This window comes from Anolis sagrei, chromosome 5 (genome assembly GCF_037176765.1).
Source record: "Anolis sagrei isolate rAnoSag1 chromosome 5, rAnoSag1.mat, whole genome shotgun sequence".
NCBI lineage: Eukaryota > Metazoa > Chordata > Lepidosauria > Squamata > Dactyloidae > Anolis > Anolis sagrei.
In genome coordinates this window covers 25,887,585-25,910,743 of record NC_090025.1, presented here as the reverse complement: position 1 = coordinate 25,910,743, position 23,159 = coordinate 25,887,585, and the positions used below count along the sequence as shown (strand labels likewise).

At 42.0% G+C, this 23,159-nt stretch overlaps 1 protein-coding gene across 5 annotated transcripts in view; it reads right to left on the bottom strand.

The window, feature by feature from the left end:
* Positions 1 to 693: 693 nt before the first annotated feature.
* RAP1GDS1 (Rap1 GTPase-GDP dissociation stimulator 1) overlaps positions 694 to 23,159 on the bottom strand; it is a 119,449-nt gene continuing 96,983 nt past the window's right edge. For 4 of the 5 annotated variants that reach the window (XM_060779203.2, XM_060779205.2, XM_060779206.2 and 1 more), the window contains 8 exons: positions 22,130 to 22,273; positions 20,067 to 20,198; positions 17,306 to 17,440; positions 13,545 to 13,670; positions 11,860 to 11,999; positions 9,181 to 9,307; positions 7,639 to 7,767; positions 694 to 1,414 (listed from right to left, as the gene is read on the bottom strand). In XM_060779203.2, the coding sequence (XP_060635186.1) occupies positions 1,287 to 1,414; positions 7,639 to 7,767; positions 9,181 to 9,307; positions 11,860 to 11,999; positions 13,545 to 13,670; positions 17,306 to 17,440; positions 20,067 to 20,198; positions 22,130 to 22,273 (1,061 nt within the window). In that variant the 3' untranslated portion in view covers positions 694 to 1,286. The remainder of the gene's footprint in view (positions 1,415 to 7,638; positions 7,768 to 9,180; positions 9,308 to 11,859; positions 12,000 to 13,544; positions 13,671 to 17,305; positions 17,441 to 20,066; positions 20,199 to 22,129; positions 22,274 to 23,159) is intronic. The other variant, XM_060779204.2, reaches the window with a different exon arrangement.

Below are 23,159 nucleotides of genomic sequence, written 5' to 3'. Positions count from 1 at the left end.
ATCCTCCAGAGACTAGTCTTTGGAAGACCTGACTTTGGGGGGTTTTCTAAGCCAAGGCAAAATTCTGCCAGACCACAGTGGCTTTTTAGGGCCGATGGACCATTGACTTCAAAATTCCTCAAGAAAGAAGGTCTTTGATCTGTCTGTCTCTTTCATTTCCTTCCATCTTCTCACTCTTGCTGCCTGGCATCATATACGTTTGCCTTCACTTCCTCCTGTAACTATTCCACAATAGTATATAAGGTCTTCACTTTGGGACATGTTTATTGTTTCAAGGTCTTAGTTTTTTCGCCACTGACTTTCTGTCTTGTAGAAGATGAATAAGGATGATCCTGATCCATATCCAGAAGATGTTAAGAGTTGTGTGGAAATGACCCATCATATTCTCTCCAAGGAGAACCTAGCAGAGCAGAAGACTAGTCTCAGCTTTTTAAATAATGTTTAAAGTTTTTTTTTTAAAAAAACCCCAACCTGTTTTCTTATGGATTCAAATGCCTGTATACTTTGAGTAGATCTGAAATGATTTGGGAGGAATTCTACATGTACTAAAAGTGTGTAATACAGTACTTCAAGTGGTTCCTCTGTTAAGCAAGCATTTAAACCTAGAAGTACTGCAGTTATTGTGTGTGAGAAAGAGACTGGATACTTCCAAATAACTGTATTGCTATACAAAAGACAAAGCACAAAATAAGGTGTGAGAGCACTGGATTTTATTTGTTTACCTCTAGGTACCACGGATTTGACATTAATAGGCAAGACCAGTGAATGGAGCAGCAAGACTTCCTTCCTTCACTCATCCTTTTTGGTTGCCATTGTTTCTGAAGCATCAAAACGAGGCACTTTCTTACCTCGCTGGCAGTCCAGCTCAACCTTGCTGCCTCTTGTTTTTGTCCCTAAGCTAGTAGTACACTGTTACGGAGTTAGGGATATGAGAGGAAAGTCATCACTGTAGTACCACTTTTACATTATTATAGGACTACAACATGCACATTCTACTATGTGGCTCAAGCAACGAGAATACAAGTAGAATAACAACAGGGCTGAAGACTTGTGTGTTTGCGTGTGTGCATGATGAGAAAGAGAAGGGAGAAGATTTTGTTATGACAACTGGCTATGGGTTTTTACAAATCTTATTTGGAAAGGTACCTACAGCAGTTCGATTGTTGTGGGAATGTTACACGCATGCACATGTGACACAGTGGGGGGAAACGCAGCAGGAAGAGCAGCAGGACAGGACGAAAGGTGAAATCTGTGACACGATGCTATGTGGAATTGGATACCCTTCCTCAGCTTTCCACGGCGAGTCTCTGCTCTGTGAGGGAGGCCTGTTGGGCGACCGTTTTGTTCTCATGGCTGCGAAGTTTTGATACAACGTCTAGAAAGGCCAGGCTCTGCACTTCTTTGTGAAGGAGTTCTGTCAAACAGAAGCAAGACAGTTACTTTCCTGCTGGGTCTTTGTGTGCACAGCTGCTCTTTTGTCTGGATTTTCAGCAATCAACAGCGGCCTTGGCGATACACAATGCGGCCGGCAGAAAAACTATGGCGAGAACATTATTTTCCAAGAATTGTAGAAGGAGGCAACCATTCTGTCAAACCACTTTTGTCCCTGCTCTCTGTATGCAAATAACCTGTTTTTCAGATTTGCAGTTTAGAGGAAGACTGTGGTTTGGGTGAGATTTAAAAAAACAAAAACAAAACAGCAGCACAATAGATTGGATCTCTGTAATGTATTACGGTAACTTAATCATGTGAAAGTGTAGAAGCTAAAGGGGCATAGTAATGCAAGACAAAATGGTTCAATTTCCACACCCCGGAAAGTCCTAGAGAATACAATGACGTCCATGCTGAAGAAAAAAGCTGCCTGGAAATGCAGCATCAACAACTTGAATGTTAAAAAAAACATCAACTACTATTCAAGATTACAGTTATGGATTCATAATCTGGAGTTGCAGATCTGTAACTGGTCTGTTTTCAGTAAGATTGTGTAGTTATATATAAACCCCACATTGACAGCTGGATGGAGTATTCAGCTTTAAATCAGGGAGAAAGGAGGAGGATGTTTCCATCCCTCCCGCCAGTGAGCTAAGCCTGTGATTATTGGAAGACTATTGGACCTTGGACCGCAAGAAGATCAAACCAGTCCATACTCCAGTAAATAATATCCGGCTGCTCACTGGAGGGAAAGATTTTGGAGGCAAATATGTAGTACTTTGGTCATATAGTGAGAAGACAGGAAGCTTGGAAAAGATAATGATGCTGGGAAAAAAGGAAGGAAAAAGGAAGAGGGCCGACCAAGGGCAAGATGAATGGATGGTATCCTTGAAGTGACTGGCTTGGTCTTGAAGGGACTGGGGGTGTCCATGGCCGACAGGGAGCTCTGGCATGGGCTGGTCCATGAGGTCACAAAGAGTCGGAAGCGACTGAAAGAATAAACAACAACAACATTGGAAGCAGGCCCCTTGTTTCAAGTCCTTTTCATGGGTTCACTGGCAGTTAGGGAGGGGAGTGGAAATGCTTCCTTATGCCCTGATTGGACACTGAGAGGATTCAACCTGACTGCTGGCACTGAAGGTGGGATGTCCCTGTACTTATTTATTTATTTATCACATTTGTACCCCGCTCTTCTCACACCGAAGGGGACTTAGGGCGGTCTTAGAACAGGCAACAATTTGATGCCTATTGTAGATATTATTCAGTTCCACCTATGTAATCAAGTAGCCAATCTAGGATACCAGTGGCAAAACTAGCACCACGCTTAGGTCAGCAAGGCTTCTGTGTAATTACTAGTGCTTCCAGCAGTGAATCAGCAGGATCCTGGGCTCTGAATCTTTGTCATGTATTATTTTAAAACTATTCTTCATGCACGGTCTAAAACAATGATATAAATACTAAAAAAAATACCCTCTGCTCAAACAAACCCCCAAAGTCACTTAATTGTGAATTTGATATTAAAGAAGCAACAGAGTGAAAACTGCACCCTTCAGGTCTTGAGAAAATGAATAATGTAGATGCCAGGAAAAATTGTCCCAAAACGTGGAGAGCCGTCACTAAGAGAGGCATCTCACTGCTAGCTGCTTGTTTTATGGGATGAGCCACCTCAGGAGGCCTCGTCAGGAACAGAAATTATGTGTAATTAACCTTTCAGCTTGGGAAGAGTTACATCCAGAATTAAACCAATCATTTGTGTCAGGTATGTTCAAAGGCAAGCAGGCCTTGCAACACAAAAAGGCTCATGTCAGCAATATCGTACTTGTTTGTTCATTAATTTAATAGAGTTAAGTATTAAGAAAGAGTATCAGTCTTAAAACCTGTTGCAGCTTATCTGTTTGCAACATATTCAAGCTTTCTCTCTCATATGAATCTCTAGTATTTAGTTAAAATACTAGGAGGAGCTGCATAGTACAGTAGAGTCTCGCTTATCCAAACTTCGCTCATCCAACGCTCTGTATTATACAACGTAGTCTGTCTCCTGCCCGGTTCCACAGCTGTTTCAATACATGTGATGTTTTGGTGCTAAATTTGTAAATGCAGTAATTACAACATAACGTTACCATGTATTGATCTGCTTTATCTGTCGATTTATTGTAAAACATGTTTAGGTGTTTAATTTGTAAAATCATAACGTAATTTGACGTTTAATAGGTTTTTCCTTAATCCCTCCATATTATCCAACATTGTGGTGGCCCGTTTATGTTGGATAAGTGAGACTCTACTACATCAGTAAAGGGAAAGTGGAGCATATATGATGTAAGTATTCAGTACTTTACAGTGTATTTCTTTAGAAGTCTTGAAAGCTGCAAAATTTAGTCCTTGGGTTGGGATGGGAAACGGAGAGAGATGAAAAAAAGCTGCTAGTACAGTTTGTTTGGCCAGGCAAACTTTGAAAGAATATCTATTCCTCATTAAAGTCCAGCAGTTTCACAAATCGCACGATAACAGAGCTATTCTTAACCATTTCTGTTACCCATGAAGCATTGTTTGTAGTGACATAAAATCTGACCCCTGTCTGTCTACCAAGTTCCCTATATAACCTCCTTCCATTCATACCATCCCTTTAACTCTTCCTTTCTCTATCCATGAAAAGGAGAATGAATTAAAAGAAAGCTTAGGCTCCACAGCCTTTCCTGCTTCCTGGACAATTTAGAAGAAACTTCCTTTCGTATCCAGGCCATTCTGATGCATAAAGCGCATGCTTTGTCCATCTACGATAGCTCAGTATCGAATAGGCTGCAGCGGCAAAGTGATTCTGCTCAGCTCCTAAAAGCGCCCTGGTCCTTTCCTTTCACTCTCAGACACACACAGTAAGAATTGTAATGGCTATGAATGCACTACTTTCCTCCCATTCTTTCATGTTATGTACACATTTACATTTCCTATTATTTCTCTTTGATATAAGAAGCCCTGTTAGAACAGGAAGGCATTTTTGTTCTCAAGAGCAGAGGCACTAACAGCGGAGGCAGCAGCGTCAGCAGAAGAAACCTAAAAACAAAGGAGTTCCATTTCAGGAACTGGCAGACCAACCATTTAATATAACAGGCTGGCTGTAACCTTTTGTAGAATTTATACTTCCAATAGATTAGAACAAGGTATTTTAAAATGCCGCATGAAAAACACCTTCTTCACACAGTGACTGAGATCAGCAAGGCTAATTTTGGCACTGGGAAAAAGCCAACGAGGATGCAGGTTGGGAAGATGAGATGGATGGCTATTTCTCTCGTTTCACAGGGTGTGGCAAAGAGCCTACATTTGAGATAAGAAGCCATGAAAAACATCCACTTCAACCCTTCTCCTGATTTGAAAGAAATGTGTTTTAGTTGTGAGAAAACCTAGGACCAAGATAATCTATTAAGTGAGACAGTTTTTAATATTTGGGGTATTCCGCTATATTCTGGTACCAAATGCTGACTCTATAGTGGAATCTTTGTGCTTCCTGTAGAACAGCGTTTCTTAACCTGGGGGTTGGGACTCCTAGGGAGGTTAGGTTGCAAGGGGGTTTCAGAGGGGTCTTAGGAATCCCTTTGGCAGAGAAGGCTGAAGATCTCTCTGCCTGTTCTTCTCTTCCTTTTTGGAAACAGATGGTGAATCCTTTCACCAAAAGCCCTCCTCTGCTGTGATTGGCCAGACTCTCAGCCAAGGGGAGGGCTATTTCTGAGACTCCAAAGGGGAAGGGGAGAACAGGCGTGCTCAGCGCATAGCAGTGTGGTGTGCATATTCAGGTGAGGGAGAGTGTGCGAGGCTGAAGGAAGGCTTGTGCCAGTGATTCCCTTCAAGGCAGGGGGTCCTGTGTGAGAAGTCTGACCCAATTCTATCATTGGTGGGGTTCAGAATGCTCTGATTGTAGGTGACCTATCAATCCCAGCAACTACAACTCCCAAATGTCATGGTCGATTTCCCTCAAACTCCACCAGTGTTCACATATTGAGTATTTGGGCATATTCAGTATGTGTGCCAAGTTTGGTCCAGATCCATCATTCTTTGAGTCCACAGTGTTCTCTGGATGTAGCTGAACTACAACTCCAAAACTCAAGGTCAGTGCCCACCAAGCCCTTCCAGTATTTTCTGTTGGATATGGGAGTTGTGTGTGCCATTATTGGTTCGATTTCTTTCTTGGTGGAGTTCAGAATGCTCCTTGATTGTAGATTAACTATAAATGACAGCAACGACAACTCCCAAATGACAAAATCAATCCCCCCACCCCACCAGTATTCACATTTGGGCGTATTGAGAATTTGTGCCTAATTTAGTCCAGTGAATGGAAATATATCCTGCATATCAGATATTTACATGACAGTTCATAACAGTAGCAAAATTACAGTTATGAAGTAGCACCGAAAATAATTTTATGGTTGGGGGTCACCACAACATAAGGATTTGTATGAAGGGGTCGGGGCATTAGGAAGGTTGGGAACCACTGGTGTAGAGCAAGTCCTATGACACTCAAGGAAGTTTATGGGTTAGGATATATACATAGGAGTCTGCCTGCTTGTTTCTCATCTGCTACACTACTATACAATTGATTTCCAAAACACACTACTGCCTGAACAGTAGCAATGAGCAGAGGAAAGATACCAACAGCCACAGAAGGGTAAGACTCCTCCTCATGGTAAATAGCTAGAGGTTGTAAAATCAATTTTTGAAACAATGCTTCTGTTGAAAATAAGGGCAATGGTTGTCCTGGATTTTACACAATCCATTCTGAGAACCTGGTGATGCCAGGAACTGAACTTGAAACGTTTAAGCACACAAAGCATGTGTTCTACCTCAGAATGGTTCGACTAAATGCACTCTCCAGAATCCTCTTGTGACCTTGTGTCTATATAAATGGACTTATGTCTACAGGGAATTTCATTTGCACAGTTATAGAACATCCATTTGCAGGAGAGGACTGCTGTTATGTTATTACGTAGGAGAGCTGGCAAAGGGCCTGATGTACATGGGGTGCTCTTGCAAGTATCCTATCGCACACCTCTGCAATTCAATAAGGGGGATTCTTAGTGCCTCTCCTATATATATACATGAAGTTATGTAACATAACTGGTCATACAGGAGTTTAGCAACTGTTCCTGGTTTTTGTCTGGTGATTAATACAGCATCAATATAATAGATATAATGTCCCCACTTCTTTTCCCTGTTTGGAATTTAAATTAGTAATCTTACACTGACATGCATTCAAACTTGGCCACATGATCATGGGGATTGCTTTCCTGACAGATTTACTTCAATTAACAAATAGAACTGTGGCCTTGATCACATTAAGGTGATATGAGTCCTATAATAGTAGAATAACTTTTAATGGATCAAACTATTGGTTTGGATGGTTTGTATATAAAGACTCCCTGCAAGTTGAAATGAGACAGACAATAAAGCAGAAAGTAGTAAAAAGGTAAAGGTTTTCCCATGACATTAAGTCTAGTTGTGTTTGACTCTGGGGAGTGGTGCTCATCTCCATTTTTAAGCTGAAGAGCTGACATTGTCCGTAGACACTTCCAAGGTCATGTGGCCTGCATGGGTGCCGTTACTCTCCCACAGAAGCGGTACCTATTGATCTACTCACATTTGCATGATTTCAAACTGCTAGGTTGGCAAAAGCTGGGGGTAACAGTGGGAGCTCATCCTGTTCCTCGGATTTGAACCGCTGACCTTTTGGTCCGCAAGTTCACCAGCTCAGCAGTTTAACCCGCTGTGCCACAGGGGGCTCTTTAGAAACTAGTAATTCCTCTTTTATGTGGAAGTGTTCTACTTGTGCATACTTTTTCATGAAAAACCACTCTTTTCTTCAACCCATATATCAGCACAAATGTACATAGGATCCTACTGTATGCCCCATAATATTCAATGAGACTTACAGATAAATTTCTTTTAGATTTAAGTACAACTCATTAGCTGAATTAGAACTGCGGCCTACACTCAAACAGTTATCCTGAAGCAGTTGCTTCCATTTGTCAGAAAGATAAATGAATCCTTATCCTCACCCCAATTTTTCAGAAGTTGGCAAAAGGCAGAATCAGGGGCTGTAGCTCTCTGAATGTTGTCTTGAATACCAATTTCCAATGTCCCTAAACACTGATGATACCACAGTAGCTGAAGGTAAGGACCCAAGTTACCCACCCCATAACCTCACTGAAAATAAATACTCACCTGATCCCATAAGAGCACAGATCAGGACCATCGAATTGTACTTGATTTCTGGCGCACTTCTCTCATCCGATAGCAATCTGTGTAGAATCTGCACTAACTGAGCACTTTCGAGATCCTTCTCTGCAGTGGCTGTGAATTTGAACAAATGGAAGTTGGAAAAAAACAGAATGTTTATCCTCTATTCTTTCTTCTGTTTGGGTATGCCTGATCAGGTACAACTTTTTCTGGCCCAAATCTTGCCAAGTAAAGTGTGTGAGTGTATGTGGTGGATGGCCATATATCTCTTCCTGGACAGAGCAGAAGGTTCGATTTGGTTTCCCTTTTCCATATTTCCTCCACCAGCTATCATAGGGCTGTTGCTACGACTTCTGGTAGAAGTGGGGAGGCATCCAGACAACAAAGGTCTGAGTGGAAAGCATCTGAGTTCTGCAACCCACTTCCATTTCCTTCTACTCCATTGGCCTTGCTTCCCCACTTTTTTCCAGTACTCTTCACTAGACTTGATACTTGTGGGAGGGAAAGGTTTTAAGTGGGGCAGACAAAGAAAATGTCCACTGAACCACACCAAAAAAAAGAAAATAAATGAGTGGACACAGAAGTATGTGTGGAGCCTCTATATCAGGCATGGGCAAACTTCAGCCCTCCAGGTGTTTTGGATTTCCGATAGGCTGTTAGGAATTGTGGGAGTTGAAGTCCAAAACACCCGGAGGGCCAAAATGTGCCCATGTCCGATCTATATGATATAGGATCTCAGTCCTCAAGGCATATGAACCTGAAGTGTAGCCAGGACAGCGGCTGCTAGTTTCCTGTGCCCCTCTTGGTCTTGATTTACCCCTGAAGATGAATAGGAAAGCTGCCCCTTAGGTCAGCATTCCTACTCCACTTCTACCTCCCAGTTATTACTACAGCAACCCAATCATCCTTCTCCATAACCCTGCAAAGCCTTGGGAAATAGGAAGCACACATGACATCAATACAGCAAACGTAATGATAGCCTTGAGGATACAACTGGTAGCAATGTTGTGGCAGATTTTTAGGATTATATCCTTATCAGCCCCAGTCAGTATGGCCAATGATCAGGTATGATATAAACTGGGATCCAAACTACCTGGAGAACATCATGTGTTATATGACTAAGTATATCTTGGTATAAAGTGTTATAACAGTTAATCTGGGGAAAAAAGACTTTGGCAATAGATTTGCACATGAGGGAAAAGGATACATACTTGTGTGTTATGTGGGAGCTTTGTTCTGTCCATACTTTGAGAAAGTCTTCTCACATAAACAGCTTTTGAAGCTGAGTATTCTGGCCTGAATCCCATTGGTTGACCTCAACTCAAGTAGGTCTACTGGATCGACATATGAATGGTGAATCAGGCACCAATGGGACTAATTACAGGATTCAGGGCCTGCGTATATACTAAAATGTCAATTTTTACCATGGGACAGATCACCATCCAGCTATGCTTTTACTCTGAACTATCTACTGCTTTAACTGTGATTTTGAGGTAGATGACAAAGCATTAGCCATGGGATACTTACCTAATTCTAGAGCTGCTATTAGTGCCAGGGCGACAAGAGCTTCATTCTGCATTATTACATGTTCACTAGTTGCCATGGTAACTAAGTGCTTAATACCACCACTCTGAATAATGGTCCTAATTACATCCTAACAAATAAAAAATAAAAACACAGGATATGAGGAAAAGTTGCAGTGTGTACAGTTGAAATAAAATAGTCAATTCACCAACGCTTTGCACATTAAAAGTACAACATTCATATCAGGTATAAAGATGGGTCTCCAACTCATTCACAAGAGAACACAGGAAATGGATCAAAAGGTGGGTCCATTTTGGAGAGGCTTAGGAAGGTGAGTATGTATCGCTTGAAAAGACAAGATTAAGAGAGGACATGATAACTATTTTAAATACTTGAAAATATGTTGTATTGAGGAAGATGCAAGCTTAGCTTCTGCTACACCAGAGACTTAAGACATGGAGCAATGGATTCAAACTACAGGAAAAGTGATTCAACCTAAATAGTTGGAAAACCTTCCAGATGATAGGAGCTGTTCGATGGTTGAGTTTCCTTCTTCTGAAGTTTTAAACAGAGGCCGGATGGTTTATCTTAGGAATGCTTTGTGTGTTCCTCCATGACGGGTTGGGCTTGATGACCCTTCCAACTCTATGACTCTAACCACACAATAGCCTTTCTAATTATTATGAGATGGGCTCTATCTGGTTCTATTTACCCTACAATTTTCAGTGTTCAGAGGGAGATACTGACACTCAACATGCCAGATGAGCTGGTTCCTTCATTTGTTATATGATACCCCACAACAACATGTAAACATGTGTTTGCATCTATCTAAAGAAAGGACACTAATGCCAGCTTCTCCAATCTAGGGGAAACAAAATTGACCATTCACAGATTCATTAACACTTCCTTAAAGCCTAAAGATTAAAAACCATATTTACACAATTCTAATGTGCACTATTTTTGGCTAAACTGCTTAGCCAAAATCAGGGTGTGCATTATATTTGACGGTGCATTAGAATCGCAGCAAATCTGGGGGCAAGTGAGGGGGTGAACGGGCCAGTGAGCCGGCAAAGGGGCGAGTTGGCAAAGTGGCGAGTGCCCCCAGGAACCAAGGAGGAAGAGGCGAATGACTGGTGAAGGCACCACAGCCACTTTCTCATCTTCCTCCTTGACTTGCCAGGGCCACAACCTCACCAGCAGCAGGCCCTGAAGCTGAGGAGGAGCCAGTTTTCTTCGCTCTGGCTTGCTAGGACTTCCCCAAAAGCAGAGCCAGCCTTGGCTCCTCTGATGCAGAGCTCCTTTCCTTCATTCTCTCTTCCACCCACCATCCTAGTCTCTGCCTTTAATTTCTTGTGCCTTCTTTTCCTCTCTATCTTTTCTTTCAAGGCTTTTTTCTCTCCTTTCTTGTACCTTCTTTCTATTCTCTTTCCCTCTCTCTATCTTTTCTTTCAAGGTTCCTTTCTCCCATTCGTTCTTGCACCTTTTTCCATTCTCCTTATGCTGCACATTACATTTGGCAGCATACCCTTTTTTATTTCAGGGTTCTGAAAATTGAGGTGAGCGTTAGATTTGATGGCGCACTAGATTTGATTAAATTCTAGAGAGACATTAACTTGAAAAGTGAGATAACTAAAAAAAAAAATCTTGCATGGTTTGGTTGTTTCCCTAGAAGGCAATAGCTCCTCGCTTTCCTTGTGTAATTTTTTGAGATACCATCAACGCAGCATAACACAGACAGGCAAGAACTGCTCTTTCAACAACTTGTATAGAGGCCCAGGTGGTGTTCTACCAGTGCCGTTGCTACAGATGCAAAAACATGCACCTGCTGCTCTGTTAATGTTTTGAGTGTCAAGCATTTTTCTCTGCTTATTTTTTTTCTACCTTAAAGAACAGAACTTGATCCCACAGTCTTGGCATCTAAAATAGATTTGATATTTTGACTGTGAACAAGATGATTTCGTGAACGGCGGTGACAAGGAATCCTTTTGTGCATTCTCTTTCTTGTTCACGTCACAAGCCAAAATTCATAAAGATGGAGCATGTTTAGAATAGTTCCAAAGAAAGATTCTGTGACATTTTGCATACAAAGAAGGACACAAGGCAAACAGAAGCCTGGAACCTTGGTGTAAAGAGAAGCAAACCATAACTGCATATGCCATGAGAATTTAGTCCCAGATTTGGGGCAGGTTTAAACATGAGGCTTGATCCAGAAAAAAAGTTGTCCATATGCAAAGATAAGGGGAGATAGTGCCACTGGTTTGCTTCATATCTATCTAGAACTGTCTTTAGAATACCACAGATTGTAGTCCTCATCCTGGAGAGAGGTTTGGGAATGGGGCACAGGGCTCCGACTTAGGAAGAAGGAAAGCTACTCTGCCACACAAGATTCACAGCAACAACAAATGATTATACTTGTTTCCATTGTCACTGAATGGAATCACAATAGCAATGATAATGAAAGGGATAAGGAACTTCCAGCCTTCCAGACATTTTGGACTTCCAAGTCCTACACGCATCATTCATGACAAGGGATTGTGGGAGGTGATTGGCCAACCTTTTCTCACCCATGGTACAGATTGTCAGACTAGCTTTGGTGAAGCCGGTCTGTCCAAGAAGAAACACTCTAGTCTATGGGGTTCATGAAAAAGGGAAGCCTTGAAGTGTTTTGTGCAAGTCACTTACTTTTGATTTGCTGTGTCGTATAAGAGCGGAGAGCAGTCTGTTGGACTCCCCCATCACTCCTGCATGATCCTTGGCTTCACACCATTCCACCAGCCTTTCAACTAGCTTCACATTCTTCCCCAGCTGCTCGGCGGCTTCTGCTACAGAATGTTAAAAAGATGGTGCATTAATCTGGGTATCGTTAAGCAAAATTAAGTAGCCCCAGGGAAAAATGCAAAGGAAAATGTTGTGATTCCGAACTAAGGGAAGAAGAAAAGCAATAATTGTAGATAAGAAGCTCATGTTTGAGACTGTTAGGAAGAACTGTTATGGGGAAAGAGTTTGGCCCCTCAATGAAGAGCAGTCACCTTGTTTTCCAAGACTGTGCTTGGTTTCCTATCTTGGCCTGGTTTCACATTCATCCCACTTCTGTCTCTAGCTCTGGCTGTGGCGCATTGGTTGAATCAATTAGTAGCTAATATAAATGACTGAGCCTATCACCCATTTTCTCATGTGCTATGCAATATTGAACACTGAGGTATGTATGCTGGCTAGTAAAATTATGGAGCAAGGGCTAGCCACTGTGCTGGAGACGGGGGCTACTTTTCACCTTTATGCTTCCTCCTTCTGCATGCTACACTGCTGCATTTCTGGCAATCCAGAACCAATGCTCGGCTTTAGAACAGCAGGTTAAACCATCAGCTACAGAAAATTTTGCTGATGGAAAGGTCAACAGTTCAAGCCCAGGTTGGGGTGAGCTCCCAACAGTCAGCCCACCTTCTGCTGACCTAGCAGTTCAAAAACAGTACTGCGAGTACATAAATAGGTACTGCTTTGGTAGGGAGGTAATAAAAGGTGCCCATACAGACATACCAGTGATTCAATCAGGAGGACGCCTAAGGAGAACAAAGCTCCTCGGCGTGGAAGATGGAGTGACAGCAGCCTCCCACAGCTGGAGTCGAGCACAACCTCCAATGTCGGAGATGGAAAAAGATGGGAAGCCTTTACTTCTGTTTATGTGTTGTCTGTCTTTCTTAAATTTATAACGGCATTGCATGTTTGCTGTATATGTGTACTGTAATTCATTCTGATTCCCCTCAGGGAGATAGGGCGGAATATAAATAAAGTATATTATTATTATTATTATTATTATTATTATTATTATTATTATTATTGCCATGTATTCAAAGGATTGGGTGGGGTGTCCTAGGAAACTGAAAAATGGACGTCAGGGCTGCAACTGCCTCATGGCCCATGATTTTTCCATTCATTTCTTTTTCTCTTGAAAATCATCTTTCTCTGTTACATCTTGTACCTCAATGAGAAGTGTGTTGTATTGAAAAGCAGGACCACAACGTCCTGAAATGAGTGTGAGTGGACCATTCTATTTCGATGTCTTGTATGATGGACAAATAAATGCAAAAACAGCAGCTAATGCTTGGCACGTAAACCTGAATTACACTCACCAAATGGCAAGCAAATGGCTAAAGTCGATTCTAGTATACAAGTAAAACAAGTGTTCAAACTTGAGTTTAAGATGTTAGAGAAAATCCCAGGTTTTTCAGAAGGCAGTTCACAGTTCTCATTTTATATAAATATATGCATTTGAAGGATTTTCTTTAAATCCTTTCTCCCCCTTCTGTAAGCAACAGATGAAGGATTGAACAAAGGCAGTTATCATTTAACACAGATACGTTTATTTTTACCTTGTGCATCTATTAACATTCTCAACGTCCCGAGCAGCTTGAACTGAACAGGGGGCATCTCCGATCTGAGAAATTTCAGTACCGCTTCTGCCACACCCGCAGACAGCATCTTCGCCTTATTGACAACTGCATGAATAAAGAAGAGATATTATCTCACAAGGACTGCGGAGATGATACATCTAACCTGCAGGAAGAAGCTTAACTCCCTACACAAGATCTCTGGAACCAAATTATAGAGATTTGACCGTATGAGAATGGGGAAGATGCCCAGAGAAAAGAATAATGGATGCCATTTTACCCTTTCCACCTGCATTGATCTGGCAGAGGAAAAGTTGGATGGGGCAGTAATGGGGAGGGGGGAGTCATAATATATTATAAAGAGTGTTTTTAAAGAAACACTGATTCTGTTCTGTTTGTATGTCAAATGGAAATACTATTTGCTCTGTTTATGACTTAATGGATAGAAAATTCACAACACTTGCAACATGAGGAGGAGGAGGAGGAGGAGAACAACAACAACAACAACAACAACAACATTATTTTCTACCCCTCCTCCATCTCCCGAAGGGACTTGGGCCGGCTTACATGGGGCCAAGCCCAAAAAACATACAGTTAAAACAAGGCAAATAAAAATTTAAACAGTGTACAACCAACAACATAAGCAATAAGAAAACAGACATCATAAGCAACAACCAGAAATACTTCTAGTCTCGGGGGGGGGGGGGGGAGGCGGCGCTGGTGTACAAACAAGTTGGAGAATAGACTGGTCAAAAAGATGGATAGAACATGATAGAAAGTTACTTCTGGCAAGAGTCCTTTGTTGTTGTTCATTCGTTCAGTCGTCTCCGACTCTTCGTGACCTCATGGACCAGCCTACGCCAGAGCTCCCTGTCGGCCGTTACCACCCCCAGCTCCCTCAAGGTCAGTCCAGTCACTTCAAGGATGCCATCCATCCATCTTGCCCTTGGTCGGCCCCTCTTCCTTTTGCCTTCCACTTTCCCCAGCATAATTGTCTTCTCTAGGCTTTCCTGTCTCCTCATGATGTGGCCAAAGTACTTCAACTTTGTCTCTAGTATCCTTCCCTCCAGTGAGCAGCCGGGCTTTATTTCCTGGAGGATGGACTGGTTGAATATTCTCGCAGTCCAAGGCACTCTCAGCACTTTCCTCCAACACCACAGCTCAAAAGCATCGATCTTCCTTCACTCAGCCTTCCCTAAGGTCCAGCTCTCACATCCGTAGGTTACTACAGGGAATACCATGGCTTTGACTAGGCGGATCTTTGTTGCCAGTCTGATGTCTCTACTCTTCACTATTTTATCGAGACTGGACATTGCTCTCCTCCCAAGAAGTAAGCGTCTTCTGATTTCCTGGCTACAGTCTGCATCTGCAGTAATCTTTGCACCTAGAAATACAAAGTCTGTCACGGCCTCCACGGTTTCTCCCTCTATTTTCCAGTTGTCAATCATTCTTGTTGCCATAATCTTGGTTTTTTTGACGTTTAGCTGCAACCCGGCTTTTGCGCTTTCTTCTTTCACCTTGATTTGAAGGCTCCTCAGCTCCTCCTCGCTTTCGGCCATCAGAGTGGTGTCATCTGCATATCTGAGGTTGTTAATGTTTCTTCCAGCAATTTTCACCCCAGCTTTGCATTCATCCAGCCCCGCACATCGCATGATGTGTTCTGCATACAAGTTAAAGAGGTTGGGTGAGAGTATGCAGCCTTGCCGTACGCCTTTCCCAATCTTGAACCAGTCTGTTGTTCCGTGGTCAGTTCTGACTGTTGTTACTTGGTCCTTGTACAGATTCCTCAGGGGAGAGACAAGGTGGCTTGGTATGCCCATCCCACCAAGAACTTGCCACAATTTATTATGATCCACACAGTCCTTTAACCCTACATAATTATAACACTATGATATAACATCCCACGGAAATATGGAGTTTGCTTTTTGGTTAGACACTAGGTTAGGCAAGGACAGATGCGGCCCCCTGAATGCTTACCCTCCTCATTTTCCTTCTCATCTTGGCAGAAGGACACGGCAACCCACTTCATCCTTATGCCAAAAAGAGGGGAGGGGTAGACACACAGCAGCCAAAAGGCCTCTGGAGCGCTCTCAGCCATTATGCGTCTTGACCTCCTCCTGGCATAAGGTCAGTGCTAGCAGCCCCATTCTTATGCTGGGGGGACGGCTTGAAGCATGTGGCAGTTGAGAGTCCTCCAGAGCACTCTCAACCATCTCCTAGCATAATGCCAAGAGAACAGCCTGAGGATCTTGGGAGGGGGATCGGCGGAGGTGGAGAGATGGGGCCAGCTATCGCATGTCCTGCCTTCTTCCCGGCATAAGGATAGGGTGAGCAGCCCCATCCTTATGCTGGGAGGACAACCTGAGGATGACTCATACTCTGCCCCTTTTTGACCACACCCTCCTCCTACCGGGCCCACCCCATCCAGTGTGTGCCCAGCCCCCCTCCCTCCTGGCCCAGCTCTCGTGGCTAGGCCCACAATGCAGCCCCAAGACAAAAAAGTTTGCCCATGCCTGCACTATATCTAAGAAATAAAAATAACCCACTGTTCCTTAACTGAAATCTCAAAATTCCAAATGATGGAACCACTGCAGTTAAAGTGTAATTATAATGCTATATTTGTATAATCGGAAAAGCCTATATGAATAAAGAAGATGTGAGACTTTTTCAAATCTTTTCCTGCCTCTTTTCTCCCATCAGAACCAGACATACACCTCTCATGAAGCCACATCATGGATCCAGGGCTAGCAGCAATGAAAGTGTGAGACTTTTTGGGCCAACAGAGACTATGGCATCACCGCTACCTCTCTTAACCTTCTCTCTGAATTTAGCTCTAATTGCCACCTAATTGGCCTTTCCAAACTATGCCACGATAGCACTATGATTCCTCTTGAATGTCACAACCAGCCCTGTGCAAATGAATGTGCGCTCTAAACACAGTTAAGCAACAAAAGAGTTCTGTTTCGTGGACCTGAATGCAGATTACTCTCTGTATGCCGCAATTACATTCATGACAAACAAGTCACCTTGCAAACACCTGCAAAGAACATGCATTTTTGTCCGATCTCCCAAAGCTCTCTTCTACTGTAAATGACAACCGTGCCTGTTTCAGCCTATGAGGTTCTCCATCCCACGTGCGAAGCAGGAGGCAGACTTTGCTTCTCCATAGTGCATTTTAATTAAAAGTGAGAAGTTAGCTGGCATTTAGAATGGGGGCTAACAAGATGTTTCTTGTTCTGACAGAGACTCCCTAGCTTCGAAGAGTATGTTTTATTTTGTTTTTAAAAAGGATCTACTAATCTGTATTCCCCGCTCACTAATGAAATTTTAATATTATTACACTTATGGTTCTTCTCAGTATTTTGGGGAAATGAGTAAATGAATTGCAGAAGGAGAGAAATTAATTTGGGTAAACTATTTTCTGGTGTCCTTAACTTATGTTCCCTAGTCACTATGCAAATGGGTCCTAGAAAGCAAATATTTTACTTGCACCTAAATGGTCCTTTATAGCAGCTGAAAATAGAAAATAAAACTTGAATTGAATGAACTCCAGCAATTTTCTTCAAAGCCCCATTCGCACTAAAGAATTATAGCATTATTATTCCATTTTAATTTTCATGGTTCTGCACTAAGGAATCGAGGTATTCACTGATTTAGAAACAAACATTCACAGATCTTTCTTCTCTCATACTTGTACTGCAACAGTCATTTTTCGATGTTTAATAACACACTTAATTGCTTACCGGGGATAGCAAGGTTTCGGAGGGCGCTCAATGCTGCGTGTTGCACCGTGACATTCCCATCCTCCACATGTCTATCCAGTAAGTCCATAAGTTTTTGAACAATTCCATTATCTACCATATGGATGCAGTTCCCATCTGCAGAAGATCAATATAGCATGAGAAGAATAAAATACTTTCTCTATGTTAAAGCATACATGCCCCCCTTTATTTCAGTTGTTAAGAAATTGGGACATTTAAATCACCAATAGCTCTTCTGCAACATCAATTAATCATTTAAAATACAAGATCATAAAGCTTTACCATGCACCTACCTTGGGATTCATGACAATTTATAAACATCCCTTAAAAGAGGAAGGAAGAATATAGGATATAGTTATCTGATATTCATATAGAGCAAAATGAGCTGATGATATGCCCCAATCACCCAAATCTGATTGAGGCTGGCAGATATATATATATATATATATATATATAATATATCTAAATATATATGTTCGTATTCATATAAAACAGTAATTGTTGTAGTTTTTCAACAGATAATGCATGCTGCAAGGAGCTTTGAAATGGCTTAAAAGAAGCTCCCCGAAGCTATAGATGCTCTTACTGCCTATTACAGGGAAAACCAGCTGCTTCCTAATCCGACTAAAATGCAGACATGTGCTTTTCTTGAGCTCTGAAGATTACCTGGGAAGGAATCCCACTGGATCTTTGCAGCACACTAAAATACCTGGGGCTTACCCTGGACAGTGCTCTGACTTACAAGAAGCACTGCTTGACTATCAAGCAAAAAGTGGGTGCAAGAAATAATACCATATGAAAGTTGGCACAACTCAGGGATCACAAGCAGATATAGTGAAGACATCTGCCCTTTTGCTTTGCTACTGGGCTGCTGAGTACACATGCCCAGTGTGGAACATATCTAACCATGTTAAAACAGTGGATGTGTCTCTTAATGAGACATGCCACATTATCACAGGATGTCGATGACCTACACCATTGAAGAAATATTATTGTTTAGCCAGTATTGCACCACCTGTCATCCGCCGGGAGGTAGCAGCCAATAATGAAAGGAGCCAATCTTAAGAAATGGGGCCACAAAGTGGAGTCCATGACATGCGAGTATGGAGAAGAGCAAACCACAGACCACCTATTACAATGCAGTCTGAGCCCTGCCAAATGCACAACGGAGGGCCTTCTTATAGCAACACCAGAGGCACTCCAAGTGGTCAACTACTGGTCAAAGGACATTTAGTATAATGCCAAGACATCTGCCCTTGTGGTTTGCTACTTTGCTGCTGAATACACATGTCCAGTGTGGAACACATCTCACCAGGTTAAAACTGGATGTGGCTCTTAATGAGACATGCCGCATTATCACAGGATGTCTACACCCCACACCACTGGCGAAATTATACTGTTCAGCTGGTATTGCACCACCTGGCATCCATCCAGAAGTATTATTATTATTTATTTATTTACTTTACTTGTATACCACAGTTTCTCAGCCCAACAGGCGACTCAACGCGGTTTACAACAAGGATAAAAAACAATCAACGATATACAATTTAAAACCATAAAAGTATAATATACAATATTGATACAACAATAGACAACACAATGCATCTCATAACTAAGCAGCCAAAAATGAAAGGACCAAGGCAGTGACATCTCTGGCCCATCCTCTGTTTGGATATCAGCCAGCATGCCAATGCCTTAAATCAAGAAATAGCTGTCTAAGATCTACAGAGATATTTGTAGGAATACCTCAGCAAGCAAGAGTCCAAAAGTGGCAGACTAAAATAAAGAACCTCAATCCATGGCTGATATCGGATGACAGACTCTCCTCTGGGCACACAGAAGACTGGGCGACTTGAAAGGTGCTGAACTGATTGTTCTCTGGTGCCTTAAGATGCAGAGCCAATCTTAAGAAATGAGGCTACAAAGTGGAGTCCACGACATGCGAGTGTGGAGAAGAGCAAACCACAGGCTACCTACTACAATGCAGTCTGAACCCTGCCACATGCACAATGGAAGACCTTCTTACAGCGACACCAAGAGGCACTCCAAGTGGCCAGATTCTGGGCAAATGACATTTAGTATAATGCCAAGTTCTTAACTTTGTGTTTTGAAATGCATTATAACTGTACCCTCAACTTGCTTCTGACACGATAAATAAAATAAACAGATAATGCATATTGTCTTCTGAAGTTTCAAGTCCTTTTCCTAAAATAAAGGCATGTGTAATCCACAATGGCCAACATTTCCAAATAACAAGCATATAATTGAAAAGTATGTAAGCTTCTACAAATGTCAAATATAAAATGAATGCCTTGCAATACATCCAGACAAAAAAAGGCTACGCCCACACCATATATTGCTTTTAAAAACTACTTTCCCATGGTGAAAATCTTCCCATTGCTCTTTAGGCCTTAAGGTACATTTAAGAGAGAATGTTCTAAAACCAAAATTTCCACATGAAATGGAGTTTCACCCACTCCTTTCCCTTTCACTGCACCACAGGGAAACCACCGCTCCGCCTCACAACATTTATTTGAAAAGTCTTGACATTTAACAACGTGTCTGTATTTTAATTCCAAAATTTATTTCTCAAAAATCACCCCAGAAGTCAGCTCCTGTGTTGTACTGTTTATAACTCTTAGTCTTAAAGGCACGGTAAACATAAATAACACGGTCGTGCCACAACTACTATTTAGCTTTAGTGTCAGCAATCTGCTGAAACGTTAACCTCAATGATTCTCACCGTTCCGAGCGAAATTTGCAATTGCCAGGGCTCCTGCAAGCTGTAGCTGATGACTATTGGATGGGATCCATAAAAGCACCCTTTGGAACACACTGCCTTTTCCACCTTCAAATAATTTTTGCATTGATTCATCTGGAAAAGGAGGGAAAGGCACAGAAGCACGTTCAGACAAAACGAGAAGACATATGAACCTGATTTATAACAGGCCAAACTCTTGATCCATCTTTTTCACAGCTCATCTCCACTGCTGTTGGTATTCCTCCAACATTTCAAATTTTAGCAAAGTACGTGGCCATAAACTATTCCCTCTCCCGTGTCTATTATGGCTATATGATACTCATTGGGCTAATATCACATCAAAGTATCCAACCTCTAAATAAAACAAGCAGGATTGGCCATCTAACACCATCTATTCATGTGCCTTCATAAAGGAACTCTAGATGAAAACATTAAGTGGATTTCGCCACGTTTCTGCAACCTAGACTTGAGACAATTTAAGCCACAGTCTGAGATGTAATAACTAGCAACACCAGTAAGACTTTTTTATTGAAACAGGTGTCAGAATTCATTTGCTGCTCAGTAGGTTAATGTTCCTCCTTATTGATGTGTTTTATTAAATGTATTTTCCAGGGATTTGTTTTCATTTTATAAATCTCAGGGATTTAATCAGGACTTTTACATTCTATTTGTATTCTGCTGTTCGGTTGCCTTGAGAACTCATTTTAGGAAAAAAGGGAGGATGTAAACTCAAAGTCATCAGTTTGGGTTATGACCATGGAGATCACGGTTCAAATCCATGCTCATCCATGCAAAGTAGCTGGGGGTCCTTGGGCAAGTCGCACGCTTTCAGCCTCAGAGGAAGGCTGAATAATTCTAAATAATTCTCTGAATAATTCATGCCAAGAAAATCCCATGATAGGTTGCCTTAGGGCTGCCACAATCTGGAAATGACTTGAAGATACACACCAATTTATTTATTTACTATATTTATACTCTGCCCTTCTCACCCCAGAGTGGCCTTATAATAGGCAATAATTCAATGCCACATAAAACAGACATAAACATTCAAAACTTAAAATTAAAAAGCATATAAACATCAAAACCATCTAAAAAAAACCCCCCACTCAATCCAAAATTGTAGTCATGATTGCATATATTCCATCTTCACTTATTGTATTGCATTATTCTCCAAAGGCTTGGTCCCACAGCCATGTTTTAAATTTGTTTCTGAAGGTCAGGACGGAGGGTGCTAATCTGATTTCGCTGAGGAAGAAGTTCCAAAGCTGAGGTTCACCACTGAGAAGGCCCTGTCTCTCGTCCCCACCAATCGTACCTGTGAAGGAGGTGGGACTGAGAGCAGGCCCTCTCCAGAAGATGGTTCACTTTCGAGATGGTTCATAGAAGGCCTGAACTGTTTAGAGCTTTATAGGCTAAAGCCAGCATTTTGAATTGTGCTCAGTAGCAGACTGACAGCCAGTGGAGCTGACACAACAGGGAAGTTGTACGCTGCTCTGGTGAGAAATGGGTCTGCTGCTCGTTGGATCACTTGAAGCTTCCAAACAGTCTTCAAAAGCAACCCCACGTAGAGTGTGTTGCAGTATTCTATTTGGGATGTAACCAGAGTGTGGACTACCATGGCCAAATCTGACTTCCCAAGGTACACAAGTTTTAATTGTGCAAAAGACCCCCCCCCTCCCCAGCCACCACCAAGAAGTGGGGCTCCAGGCTCAGCAATGAATCCAGGAGAACTCCCAAACTGTGAAACTGTGTCTTCAGGGGAAGTGTAACCCTGTCCAGTACAGGCAGTAACCCTTTCGACTGACCAGGAGTACCTCTGTCTTGTCTGAATTCAATTTCAATTTGTTCGCCCTCATCCAGACCATCACAGTTGCCAAGCACCAGTTCAGGACCTGAACAGCCTCCTTAGCAGCAGGTGGGAAGGAGTACAGATGACATCGAAATCCACAACAACTCCAAACTTAAACAAATAATGGATCTGATGGAATAATGGTAGTATGATAATGTTATTATATACAATAGGATGATTCCACCTCGAGACTCACCTCCTAGCAGTAGCAAAACCATAAGATCAGAAGCAGTTTTAAGCTCCGCTATGTCATCTTCTTTGTCACTATCTACAGTCTTTTGGACTATCTCAAGTAGACACTCAACGAGGCCTGCTTCAACCAACTGCAGTTTAATAATATCTGGATTAAAAAAAACCAAGAATATAATTGGCTCATAAATATAAATATCAAAAGAGCCGTAGCACTTTCACTCCCCAGACATTATTTATTATTTATGACATTTCTACCCCGCCTTTCTCATCCTGGAGGGGACGCAAGGCGGCTTTACATACAGATGATTTGATGCCTTAAAATACAACGTACATTTAAATAAATATTAAAATAGAATTTAAAAGTACATTTAAAACAATACATTCAGCGTTAAACATATAATCCACGAGTGTAATCTGGACCGTTCCAATGGTTATTTCACATTGTTCTAAGTCTATCTATTGCACAAGTTCTCTAAAGTCTTGGTCACAAAGCCAGGTTTTCACTCTCTTGCGGAAGGTCAGGAGGGAGAGGGTTGATCTAATATCCCTGGGGAGGGAGTTCCACAGCTGAGGGCAACCACTGAGAAGGTCCTGTCTCTCATCTCCACGAATCACGCCTGTGAGGGAGGCGGGACCAAGAACAGGGCCTCCCAGATGATCTTAAACTCCACGGTGGTTCATAGAGAGAGGTACATTCAGACAGGTAAGCTGGACCAGAACCGTCAGGTTTTGGAATGCCCAAATAGGACTTGTGGCATTTTAATGTGTTCACACCATTTCCACCATGCCCAGAAAGTGATTAATCTTTTCATTACCTATCTCTGTATATAATAAAAGAGAAAATATGTATGTCTGTATGTATTTTCCAAGATGGCTCCCAAATCCAGAAAGCACTGTGAACTCAACCGACAATGGATCTGGACCAAACTTGGCATACATACCCATCATAACCAACTTTAAATTCTGGTAAGGGTTTTTTTTGGGGGGGGGGGGAATTGACATAGGGAGTTGTCATTCACCTACATCCTTATGAA